The 13,875-nt window shown below is 43.1% G+C and overlaps 1 protein-coding gene and 1 pseudogene across 1 annotated transcript; one reads left to right on the plus strand and one right to left on the minus strand.

Moving 5' to 3' along the window:
• The first annotated feature begins 3,893 nt into the window (after positions 1-3,893).
• On the plus strand, positions 3,894-6,268 carry LOC123129538 (serine carboxypeptidase-like 34). Its single transcript, XM_044549684.1, has 9 exons — positions 3,894-4,077; positions 4,191-4,281; positions 4,390-4,485; positions 4,605-4,669; positions 4,782-4,870; positions 4,963-5,241; positions 5,376-5,512; positions 5,611-5,812; positions 6,116-6,268. The coding sequence occupies exons 1-9, from the start codon at positions 3,894-3,896 to the stop codon at positions 6,263-6,265; spliced, it is 1,293 nt and encodes a 430-aa protein (XP_044405619.1). The 3' UTR covers positions 6,266-6,268.
• A 592-nt stretch (positions 6,269-6,860) lies between these two features.
• Positions 6,861-11,689, minus strand: LOC123129643 (uncharacterized; annotated as a pseudogene).
• Positions 11,690-13,875: the final 2,186 nt, after the last annotated feature.

The following is a 13,875-nucleotide window of genomic DNA, read 5'->3' on the forward strand; positions in this document are numbered from 1 at the left end:
TAGAATAGCCTATGGACGAATATTATGAAGTGGCATCTTGTATATTTTGTCCAAGGCTTCATGCACTCCTTATGGCGGCTTCAAAGTCCTGAAATCATCACTTGTAACTCCGTTCTTGATCCCCTTGCGCATGCCATCAACTCCATGCGTGTTCTTACTCCAATGTTCATCCTTCTCCAAGCTAGGCCCTTCATTTGTAAGCAAAACAAATGTATCCAATTTAGGCAGCATCATAATCTCATGAATATTAGAATCATTACCAAGAAACGAAAGTACCTGGTAATTTAATTGGCGTGCGCGAGCTCTAGTAATTGGTCCAGTATATGTAACAGTAGGGGCTGTGGGTGTAACAATGGTATTGATGTCCTCATCAGTAGAGGGCACCGTACTATCAAGAGGGGGTCCGCTGGGGTTTTGCATGGGTGGAATCATCACGTACACATCAGCTTCTCACCCTCCGAGCATTTTCTTTCCATTGAAGAGATCTCTCCTCTCTCTTCTTTGTCCTGTCTGGGTCAAAGCGGTAGTACCGCGCACCTAGCGGTAGTACCGCTGAGAAGCCACAAGCGGCAGTACCGCTCCGCAGTGGTAGTACCGCCAGTGGCTCCATAGCAGTAGTACCGCTGGGGGCCTGGCACCTCCGCCTTGTCCTCAACTTCTTTGAGAGATTTCTTCTCTCTCGCGCGCGCGCCCCAGCGGTAGTACCGCACTGCCTGCGGTACTACGGCCGAAGGGTCACAAGCGGCAGTACCGCTCCGCAGCGGTACTACCGCCCTTGACCCCACTGCCGTAGTACCGCTGGACAGTCTGGTTCCTACCGCCTCGATTCGAGAGGTCTTTTTCTCGTGTCGGGTTTTGCGGCACTAGTCACGGTTATAGTGGCGGTAGTACCGTTCCAGGAGCGGGAGTACCGCCCTACCACCGCGGTAGTACTGCATTTGGGTCCGTTCCCTACTTGTCTCCCCAGTGCGGCAGTACCGCTGGCTGGCGCGGCAGTACCGTTGTCTTGGCGGTAGTACCGCCCCCTCTCAGCGGTAGTACCGCCCTGTGCGGGGCTGGTTGGTGGGGAGCAACGGGATTGTTGCCCCCACTATAAAAGGGAGTCCCCTTCTTCATTCTCACCTACCTCTTCTCTCCCTCAAACTCCATTTATTGCTCAAGCTCCATTAAATACTCCAAGCTTCATTTTCGCCCGATCTATCTCTCTAGCCAATCAAACTTGTTGATTTGCTCGGGAGTGGTTGAGAAGGCTCCAATCTACACTTCCACCAAGGGATTTTCGATTCCCCCACTCATCCCTAGCAGATCTTGTTACTCTTGGGTGTTTGAGCACCCTAGACGGTTGAGGTCACCTCGGAGCCATATTCCGTTGTGGTGAAGCTTCGTGGTCTTGTTGGGAGCCTCCGATTAAGTTGTGGAGATTGCCCCAACCTTGTTTGTAAAGGTTCGGTCGCCGCCTTCAAGGGCACCAATAGTGGAATCACGGCATCTCGCATTGTGTGAGGGCGTGAGGAGAATACGGTGGCCCTAGTGGCTTCTTGGGGAGCATTGTGCCTCCACACCGCTCCAACGGAGACGTACTTCCCCTCAAAAGGAAGGAACTTCGGTAACACATCCTCGTCTTCATCGGATCCACTCTTGGTTATCTCTTACCTTTACTTGTGCAAGCTCTTTAGTGTTTCTACCCTTGCTTGCTTGTATGCTTGTTGTTATTGCATCATATAGGTTGCTCACCTAGTTGCACATCTAGACAACCTACTTTGATGCAAAGTTTAATTTGGTAAAGAAAAGCTAAAAATTGGTAGTTGCCTATTCACCCCCCCCCCCCTCTAGTCAACCATATCGATCCTTTCAATAGGCAACTGCAATATTGTATGTGTTGCGATGAGCGACCACAACGTTGCCCATGTTGGAAGGAATCACCGCAATCGTCATCTGTGTTGCGATGGCGTCGGCCTGATCCATTGCTTGTTGAACTCCATGTATTGTTTGGCCACCATTGCTTGTTGATTTTTGTAATTCCTGATTGGTTTGTGGCATTATTAATTCAAAGCCAGGCTCGTCATGTGCCTCTTCTCTAAAAATGATGAGTTATTTATGAGACGGACCTTAATATGAAGCTATTATATGCATAGCAACATGCTTTGTGCGGTGTGATGCATTTGTCACTATTATTTTCAACCCCATGATTTAATATGCATCATTTCCATAGGGGCATTGCGTATAAGTATTTAAGCAAGTTTGGATATAATATCCGAAGTCCGTATTAATCGAGTTGTAAAAAAACTCAGTACAAACTTATTAGCATAATTATGTCTTTGTCACTTTGAGATCAGCATTTCTGGTCTGTTGAATGATTCCATTGTGCCATCTCAATGATATCATATCAGTTATATACATGATCATGTCACCTGCTCCTTTCTAAAAATGTAAGGCACGTCTTTGACTTTGTGTGGTCTTTAATGAATGACTTTGATCATTAATATATTATAAATTAGGCATGTACAGAGTACAGTTTGTATTGCCATATTTATCTTGTAAAATAATTTGATTTTGTATGTCTTCATATTAATGAGATAAACATATTATTAGTGAAAATCATAGTTAAAATTGGGTGTCTCGTGTATTTGTGTATGTACTTCGTTTGCACTCTGTAGCAAAAAACACTAAAAAAAAGTCAAGTGCGCCTTGCTTTTCTGGAAGGATGGTGTATTATGTTCCTTTTTGTGTATTACAGTTGTACAGTATTATATAGTGTCATTTTCAATGTGGACTGAAAAGCCTTTTCTTGTGAATGATACTTTGGGACAAAGGACAATGCTCCCTTTGATGCTTATGGTGATAAAACTGATACTTGTTTGTCTGCGTATCAATAGCCGGCACAACAATTCAAACCATGTATTTTTATAAGAGTGCCTTTTTTATTCTTTTATAATGTAGCATTAAGGCAATTCAAAATAATGAGCTCATGGACTTGGCTTCTTCCGAATTAGGATGTACAAAGCCAACACTAACACACACAGAGGATCAAGTCGTATAAGATCGAAACGATGCCTAGACGGATGAAAAAACAATTAAAAAAAGAGAAAATAGCAACGATAATCCACACCAAACACTTGATGAGCCAACAAAGATGACGTAAGCACACGCGATTCCGGCATAGACATAACCATGCAAATTGGAAACCTTGTGCACAATACACAAGCACTCCAGACGGTAAGAGCCGTTGGCATGGACATAACCACGCAAACTAGAAACCGTGTGCACAATACACAAGCACTCCAGATGGTAAGAGCCGTTGGCATGGACACAACCACGCAAACTGGAAACCGTGTGCACAATACACAAGCACTAAGAGCCGTTCGTGGAGCCAAAAACATTCGTCGATGCATGACTAACGGACGAGAAGCGACACTTACCCACAATGTTTTGTATTTTTCCAAAAAGTATAGGCAAGGACCGAAGCTGTGTTGTGGGGTTGCCTTCGCTGCTTTCCAAACTGAAATTATCACTAAAAGTAAGTATATATGGCTAATATTTCTTACTGCTGGTCTTTCATGAATAACAACATTGCTAAATCATATTCTTAAAGAGTAATGATGTAATTCTGAGCAAGAGGGAGAATCAGGCCAACGAGAAAAGGTTGATGCCGGCCAAGGACTCGATCTACTTGTCAGCTGTCTCTGGACTCCACACACTATCTCTGTACGTACTATAAATACTTCATTCCAATGCCTAACTTCCCCACAACACCGAGCAAAAGGAGCTAAGAAACCTTAAACCATGGAGGTTTCCACCTTACCCTGGTTGCTACTTGTGTCTGTTGCACTGGCACTCTGTTGCACTGTTGAGCACGGCCTGACAGTGCAACAGCAAGCCTTGACGCAGCCACAATGGCCGCGCAAGAGCTTGACCGCGTCGCATCACTGCCGGGGGCGCCGAGCTACTCATATGCGTTCAAGCACTACTCCGGGTACGTCACCACCGATGAGCGCCTCGGCAAGGCACTGTTCTATTGGTTCTTCGAGGCTATGGAGAAGCCTGACGAGAAGCCACTGGTCCTATGGTTAAATGGAGGTTGCTAACTAACCAACTAACTAACTGTTTTTACCTTGAAACTTCAGAAAACTTCATGGGAGATAGATGTGTGTAATTTAGCTATACATCGTGTGGTTTTGCAAAATTTGCAGGACCTGGGTGTTCTTCCGTCGGGTTTGGTCAGGCGCAGGAGCTCGGGACATTTCTTGTGAAGAAAGATGTGCCTGAGCTTGAGCTCAATCCGTATGCCTGGAACCAAGGCAAGTGCCAACCAAGACTAACACACTAGACTTACAAACAATTTTCATAGCAATGGAAGCATGCATAGCTTACTGTCGGGTGAACTTTCAGCTGCCAACCTGCTGTTCCTGGACTCTCCAGCGGGTGTTGGATTTTCGTACACGAACACGTCCTTCGAAATAGATCCACCGGGAGACAATTCCACAGGTATGCAAGACAGATATGTCTTTCCTCTTCTATCCTAACAATGAAGGGATTTCTTCCCAAGATAACATGACATTTCATTCGTCCTTTGCAGCACACGGTTCATATGCTTTCCTCGTCAGGTGGTTTCAGAGGTTCCCCCAGCAGAAAATGAAAGAGTTCTACATAGCTGGAGAGAGCTATGCAGGTCTGCCAGCCCATTCATAGCTGGCTAGATACTACTAGTAGAACTACTAGATTGTACTGTGCTCATGATCTGACTTTTGCTCATTCTAATTCTCTTGCCACTGGATCGCTAGGACATTACGTTCCGCAGTTAGCGAATGTCATCGTGGAGGAGAACAAGAAGGCCTCCAAAGAAAACTACATAAACTTCAAAGGCATCCTGGTACATACATGCAGCTATAATAAGCTACCCATTTCACCATCCTGCGATTGCTTGAATGTTAGCAGTAACTAACTAAACAAAATGGAGTACAGATCGGGAACGCGTACATGGACGGGGACACGGACTTGCAGGGGATCGTGGACTCGGCGTGGCACCACGCCATCATCTCTGACACGCTCTACAGCGCCTTCCTCAAGTCGTGCGACTTCAGCATGGAGATCCTGTCTCCGGAGTGCGACGCGGCACTGAGCGAATTCTTTCTTCTCTACAAACTCATAGACGTCTACAGCCTCTACACCCCCTACTGCGACCTCGGGTACCCGGCTTTGAACGCGTCGTCCTCGGCGAACATCGGGCAGACCAACGGCCGTGTAAGCAAAGCATCCTCCTTGGCTTCAGCTTCAAAAGTTTCAGCCACTTATTTTCCCCCTCGGTCTGCATGTGTGCGTGTGAGTTCTGATCGAGCAGTGTAATTGATTCTTCTTTCATGCACAAAAATGAACAGTTTGATCTGCTCAAGATGCCAATGGGCTTCGATCCATGCACGCAGACGTACGCCACCGAGTATCTGAACCGTGAGGACGTGCAGAGGGCTCTGCATGCCAACACCACGGGACTGCCGTACCCCTACGTTCTTTGCCGGTGAGTTCGCCTAGCTGAGTTTGCTTGCTGGGCTCAGAATTATGTTTCTTTTCATAGCTGAATATATATTGTTTTGTTTGTGTGGTGTTTCTTTTCAGCAATACCATCAACGATGTGTGGAAGGATTCCGACATGACGGTCGTCCCCATCGTCAAGAAGCTCGCGGAGGAAGGGCTTCGCATATGGATTTTCAGCGGCGACACGGATGGGAGGATCCCTACGACGTCGACGAGGTACACGCTGAAGAAGCTCGGCCTGCCCATCAAGGAGGACTGGTCGCCATGGTTCACTCACAAGCAGGTACCCCTCCATCACAAATACAAGTTCTTCTAACATTTTTTTTTCTGAATTGAATGTATATAGACACAGAGTAGTGTATTTATTCACTTATTTCAGCCTGTGTGTAGTTCATATTGAATTGTCCAAAACATTTTATATTTATAAACGGACGGAGTATTAGTTAATTGGATGAGTGAATAGCAGAACAATCCCATCGACCAGTAGCTTCCAATTGGTTGCTTATTAATCTTATCAGATCTTATGGCACTATCTCACACGTTACATCGTGTGACGTTCTTGTTCTGATGCGTTTGTTGTTTGCAGGTTGGTGGATGGAGTGTGGTGTATGATGGCCTGACATTTGTCACGGTGAGAGGCGCCGGGCACATGGTGCCAACCTCGCGGCCCGAGCAGGCGCTGGAGCTCTTCAAGCACTTCCTCGCCAACCACAACCTCCCCTCCAAGCCCTTCTAGAGAGAAAAAACTCCTTTGCTCTTCTAACCTGTAGCTCCTGATCAAGCTGGTCTGGGATGGATTTCATTGCAAAACACTACTTGTAAAACTTGTGGATTTTGTTGCGGAGATCAGTTGTCTAAATATGATTTCTACGTCACATACCTAAATAGACTACAAAATATTGCTTCTGCCATTTTTCAGTCACCTGAAAATTTATTTGGAAAACGTTTGAAATCACCCGGATGATTTCTGGAACGTCACCTAGACGCCACGTGTTTTGGTGCGGACCATGCACCGCTTCCTTCGGAGGCACTCGTTCCCCTGCCTTATCTCTTGAGGGCGGTCGTCTCCTACCTCTCTCATTTTTTTTCATCTCTCTACCCAGAACGCAACATAACAATATTCCCGAAATACTTCTCAAGATGAATCCATGCATGTGATTTATATAAATCTCAAGTGCAAACATTTAAAATAATATTTTGGGTTAATGGTCCCAAATTTTGACACAAGACATGTCTAAAAACGTCACTTTCTTTGGAATATTTCCGCAAGACAAGAGTAACGATGATCCATGAATGGTTTTTTTTTTTTGCGGGGTAGAGGATCCATGAATGGTTGCATAGCAGCATATGCTTCGTCAAAGTTGTACATACCGATGATTATGTCATTGCGGGCATGAAGTAACACCATTTATTATACACAAGCAACGTATGAATACCAAAAGTAATTAGGAAATTGGTGTGCTTGACAGGAGCTTAGCGCCACCCAGTCAATGCATGACACATTATTAACTCGTCACGTCCCAATCACCGCCGCTGCGCGATCACAACCCGCTCACACAGATCACTGTGCAGCCCAGTCACGCTGCAAGGCAGATGAGAGAATGTTCGTGCCTTATGAATTCCGAAGTAATTATAGCTAGTGTAACGTATTTATACACGCCCTCCAATTCCAAACAAAAGTGGCACCACATAGACGTTAAAATTTGGAGAATAACAGAAGAAGACCAACGCCCCCATCAGACATTCTTTATGGCCATCTAGGACATCTTCCCTCTCAATCAGAGTCATCCTGAAAACGTGAAATACAATCAAATGCATATATGTATTATACATGTCCTACATGTACAACACAATATATGGAGTATGTAGAAAAACTGTAGCAAGAAAACAGCAGGAAAAAAAAGAGATGTCACTTGATTTACAAGTGCCTCACTGATACTATCCCACATAAATGGGAACTCGCAATCCACATGACCTCCAACATACAAACTTTTGCCAGCTGGATGCCTCAAGTCCACGGAACCTTGATTCTTACAACCAAAGCAATGTCCTTCGAAAACAAAAACATTGACTTCATTTTTCAATATCATGAAAAAAGAGAGAATGATTTGAAGCATATAAATCATAATAATATGTTAAGTTTATGACTTGGTAATAAGCTACAAAACTTTGATCTACAACATCATAACTGCCGTGTGAAGATACTCCCTCCGTTCCATATTACTCGTCGCTGATCTAGTACAACTTTTTACTAAATCATCGACGAGTAATATGGAACGGAGGGAGTAGATGGCATGACTACACAATTGGGCAGCGAGTTGAAATGAGGATAGCCAGAGAAAATAGATTGATTGCTCTTGCTTATCTCGCTAAATACATAGCACTTTCATATAATGTATGCTGGATGCTTAGGTTTTCGAATTGTAAAATCCTAGACTTCCCAATGCATATTATTAGTATTTCCTAAAAGTAAGAGAAAACGCACATATGCATGGTATTCATTCATGGTATTACCAGAATGTTAACAAGAATAACAGGATATAACTCTGTGTTCTCCACTATTACCAGAATGTTAACTAGAACTGGAATCCTGATTTAGCTCGTTTCACCAGCTGGTAAAGGAAACTGGAAAACGAAATACATGCTTCCAACAAAAAAGGGCAGCCCCAGTGCATGTAGCTCCCGCTTGCGCAGGGTCTGGGGAAGGGTCCGACCACTTTGGGTCTATTGTACGCAGCCTTTCCCTACATTTCTGTAAGAGGCTGTTTCCGGGACTTGAACCCGTGACCTCATGGTCACAAGGCAGCAGCTTTACCACTGCGCCAAGGCTCCCCTTCAAATACATGCTTCCAACGAATAAAGAAAATAATCTATGATAAATGATCATTTTAGGAGGGGCCGTCTCTCTGCTCCTCTTGACATCCCCGGCCATGATTTTCCTATAGTTCAATATGCAGACGATACCTTGGTTATCATGAATGGTTCATCTGGTCGGATGCATATTCTCATGAATACATTGGATGATTTCGCTAAGGCTACAGGACTCAGGGTTAGTTTTGCTAAGTCCTGCAGCTAACTTCTATAAATTTCTGTTTGATGGTCTCCAAGCAGACCCCATTTTCCCCAAGATTTGGAAGAGCAAGTGCTTGCCCAAGCATAAGGTTTTTGCCTGGCTTTGATTATGGACAGATTGCACACCAGATATTTATAATCATCAGAGGGCATATTGGCACCTAGACTCCAATTCTAATCGTGTTCTTTGCAGCTCGGGGATACTTGAGACACGTGACCATTTGTATTTTGAATGCCCTTTTGCCTCGAGATGTTGGAACAGTGCAAAGGTCAACTGGATTCAGGGGAACAGCCTTATTCAAGCCCGGTGCACGGTGACCTGGAACATTTGGCAATGGACTCCGAAGTGTGCCATCCAGGTGACCGAATAGCCGATGCGCTCCTGCACCTACTGTTGATGCTGAGGGGCGGTACCCTACTGTTACTTCTGCCAGAGCTCCATGCGACGTCCACGGATCATTGTAACACAAAGCCAAGACATAATGCTCTCCAATACCATGGTGTTATGGCTCCTTCATTTGAGAGCCTATCCCACGCCAGTAGGAGCTTGAGGACCCACCAGACGCTAGCGGAAGTGTCATCACCGGCAAACAGAACCGGGAAGAGAATGGACTCAAACCATGGTGATTGCCTCCTTATGTGAAGGATAGCTTAAGGCAAGACTCTACTCGAATACAAATATAACTGTATCTAGTTTTTTGACACGCACAGGGGTTCAATGTTATGTAAGGCTCTTGCCTAAGAACAAATCAAGTAGAGTATCAATCAGACACATATTCTGACCAGATATGAAAACAACAACTGGTAAGGTGGCAGATGTAGGAGAGCTAACCATCTACGCGACACCTGCTGTATGTTGATCCCCACATGACAAAACATCAGACAACAGTAGTAAATTTACACACAAAAACTTGCTCAGCTATTCATATTAATCGAATTATAGTAATACTACTACTTAAGGAGTCACTTTGTATAGCTTTATATATTCAAGATTAACAAATCCAATCCAAGCACGGCAAGTACATATAAATAGATTGACTATGCAAACTAGAGGCAAAGCAGTTCATCAAATAACAATTCCTAACATATTAGTAAATGCAAAGCAGCATATTTCATGCAACCCGTTATATGGCACTACTATATGACTGGTAGTCACGTACAATTAAGAAAGCATACCATTGTCATCAGAATCCAAAGGCTTGCAGCAAAGAACATTACAGAGTTCTCCTTCGTCTGGGATCACTTCAGCAAAGAATAGAACAGTGGAACCAGCCTGCTTAGCTGTAAAGTTGAAGTGTTCATAGGAGTTCATGTTTCCTTCAATAATGAAAACTTCGTCTTTACTTTCATCAAACACAAAATGCATCTCCTGAAAATATTTCTCAGGTTAAAACAAGGGAATGTGCTCAAAATAAAAAATTACAAATTTAAATGGAAAGAGCACAAACCCCAGCAAGACCCTCGTCGTCGTTATATTTCTGTAAAGCATATGCCATGTACTGTTTCTTACGGTCAGCATCGCGCTTTAGCATTTCTTTTTTGGAATATTTCTTTCTTCTACCTCTGTTTCACTTTCTCCATCTTCAAGATGATTCTCCGCTGCTGCCTCCAAATCACTCAACCTCCAACTTGTCAAATTTCCAAATCTATCGGTAAGAAAAGGATCTCCGATATCCACATCGTCATCACTACCATCATTAGAACTGAAACAGATTGTAGATGGTTTCAAACAATTTTAGGAGAATAATCAATCATATAAGCACCCTATTTATAAATGATTAAAAAATTACAAGAGAATTATCAACAAATAGAATATAAAGTGATTACAGAGAGACTACTTTGATAGTACTTCATCCATTATATATAGCAGTCCCACATACAAATTTCATGTTATACTTATACAGACAATCTAACTGAAACATTCAGAATTCCGCGAACTCGAAGTGAGTGACTTCAACCAAACGTGACCGTATAGTACTTCTCAGTTCTCACACTAAACTAGAACATCGAAGGCAAGGGGAAGCATATTGGTGAAAGAATTACCTGTGTTGACGAGCATCAACAGCACCTTCACCCCTATCTCGTCCATCATTGCTATCAGCACCATGCCTGAAGTGAACCAACAAGGTTAAGGGCTAAAATAGGTGAAGAAAGAATTGCGGGAACAATGATAAATAACGTTTTCACACTGTCATTCGAGTAAGCTAAATCTCGACCATGTTGAGGAAAATGGTAATAATAGGTGAAGATGGCCGAGGCGCGCCAGAATACACCTGGCCGCAACAATGTGGTGGGAAGGGAGCCAGACGAGGAGGAGGAGGTGGCGGCGGTGGTGGAGATGAAGAATCCTGAGGACGTCTCTTCGTACGGCTGTTGCGGCTCGACCGGCCCACTGGATGGGAACAGGTGCTCGGCGGCGCCGAAGGAGGTATGCAGGAATTGGGAGGAAATCCCGGGGGTGGCGGGAGGGACGTGGGTAGCTCAGGTCACGGAGGCGGCGGCGGCGGCAGCAGCTTCGCGTCGTGGCTGCTTGGAGAATTTGGCGACCCTCGAGGGGAATTTGGTCGGGGTGGGCGGTTGGTTACGGCCGTTTGCGTGTTTTTTTTAATTATATAAGGCGACTTTTATATTCAATAACAATCGAGCTAAATATACTGCACAAGTTCAAAATTTACAGTGCGAATCAATCTGTGGTTGAGTTGGTTAGGTGGACAGTGTTATCCCCAACCCATCAGAGTTCAAATCCTGGTGCTCGCATTATTTCTGGTGCTCATAGAGGTAGGATATGCGTGTGTGTGTTCATAGGGGCGTGAGTGTATCACGTGTATATAAGCGATTGTGTTTGTACTGATGCTTAAAAAAAGTTTCAAAATTTACAGCACAAGTTCAGCGGACAGCTTACCCCGGGTTTTGCTTGTCGTCGGCCATAATCCGTCGATCAGGTTGTTCTCTGTTTCGAAGGAGAGACGCACGATACGTCAATTGTTCATCGTGTGCGAGAGAGAGTACGGTACTAGAAAAGGCCAATATGTGCCAGCCATGGATATTTGAAATCACATCTACTATCTACGACCACCAATACACAGGCGTTCTCGGACACTTGATTCGAGTTTTAGTCTGACTGGAGTTTATTTATTTATTGGGCAGAGCTGAGTCCAAATCCAAATACAAATAGCACAAAGCCGTGAAGGCGTGGAGTCCTTATTAGTACGAAACGACGTCGTGCTGTTTCTTCTTCAGTTTCCTGTCGCCAACACGCGTGTTTACTCTTTGTCAGCGAGACGCAGGGAATCCTCGCCTGAAGGCGAGCGCGACATGGACTGGCCCAGACTTGCGGGAGGCCCCAGCCTCGGGTTTTTTTTCACGTTTATTGTTTATTGTTTTCCTTTTTTGCTTTGTCTTTTTTTTTTACTTCTGTTTAGTTTATACTTCCAAATGTTCTAAATAAATATATTACATAAAACATTGGAAAAAATGTTAATAAGCATTTGAAATTTTTTAAATGAGAACAGAGAAAATATTTTTCATGTATAGGAAAATTAATACAAAAAATATACAAAGTGTGTGAAATTTTTTGACCATGTATTTAAATTTTTTTGATCAAGCATTTGAAAAATGTTAAATGTGTATAGAAAATGTCAGCCATGTATTAAAAAAATATTAATCTTGTATCTAAAAAAATGATTATCAAGCATATGAAAAATAGAAGTGTGTATATAGAAAAAAAGTGCTGACCATGTATTCAAAAAAATTTAATCTTGTATTTGCACAATGTTAAATGTGTATTAGATAAATATATTAGATATATAAAAATTGTACATTGTGTATAAAAAAGAAGACATAAAAAATATAAGTTTTCATAAAATGTTAATCTTGTATTTTAAAATTTTTAAACGTGTATATAAAAAATATTTGCCTCAATTTGGGAACCTTTACTTGACCACTATCACTTGGTGAAGATTCTTGAATTGCTTCCTCATTTTACAGTGAGGTAAGCACTTACTTAAGCACATCTTCACATGCACATGATCATGATGTTGAAGTAAGCTTCAAAGCATATAACCTCTGGATGCTCATCTTGCACTCGTAGTTCTCAAACTCGAAAACTCGATGACCATCACTGATACATCTCAAATGTATTTTTTTATTGTTCCATGTTATTATATAATCACTTTTGTAGCAATTTATATTATTTTTCTGGACTACCCTATTAATTTAATGCGCGGTATCAGTTCCTGTTTTATACTTGTTTTGGGTTTCGCAGGAAATCAATATCTACGGAGGTCAAAATCACTTGCCGATTAAAATACATTTTTTGGGCAACAAGGGACTGTGGAAGCTTCAGAATAGGTCGAGAGGATCTGCAAGGGGGCCACAGTGCCCTGGGGGGGAGGACACACCCCCTAGGCTGTGTTGGGCCCACCCGCATCGCCTTATGTTGATTCCACCGCAGTAAATCCCTATAAATACCGAAACCCTCTGCCATATTTAAAAAAAATTGTTGTTGCAAGCTCCTGTTTCGCGAAGATCCAATCTTAAGGCCTGTTCCGGAGCTCTGTCGGTGGAGGAATCCATTGCCGGAGGCTTCTTCATCAACCTTGTTGCGTCCATGATGATGTGTGAGTAGTTCCATTAGGACCCTAGATGATTCTCTCTCTTTTTTGATCTTCAATATCATGTTCCCGTGAACCTTCTCAAATGATCGAGGTCAATTCGATGTAATATGTGGTGTGTTTGTTGTGACATGATGAATTGTCACTTTATGATCAGATTTGTGCACTAAAAAAATCGAGTATTTCAATCTCTCCATCTGGTAATTGATTATGATCTCAACAAGAGGGTTTATATAATGAATGTTAAAACAAGTATACAATTTATCCAAGAATATCATAAAGATAGTTGATGTTCTCAAAACTGGTTGTACTAGCGCTACCACACAAATATTTGATTTTTTTTGTTATTCAAATTCTTGCACCTATTCTTTCAATCAAACAAACAACATTTGCAAATTACTTTTGCTCCTCATTGTGTTCGACACTTTACTTATAAAAATATACAATTGATATATTATATTTGTGGGTTATTGAAGCACCGTACGAGAAAAGGAAGCCATGGAGGTGGACGATGGAGGTGGTGGTGACACATCGTAGATGAGGAGGGGGCTGCAGGGTAGCATGGATGCAAAGGGCGATCACGGTTGTATGACATGGATGCAGCGGGTGGCGAGCAGCAATGTGGAGGGTGTTGGCGCATCATCATTGAGAGACGTGCGAG

This window comes from Triticum aestivum, chromosome 1A, assembly GCF_018294505.1.
Source record: "Triticum aestivum cultivar Chinese Spring chromosome 1A, IWGSC CS RefSeq v2.1, whole genome shotgun sequence".
NCBI classification, from domain to species: Eukaryota; Viridiplantae; Streptophyta; class Magnoliopsida; order Poales; family Poaceae; genus Triticum; species Triticum aestivum.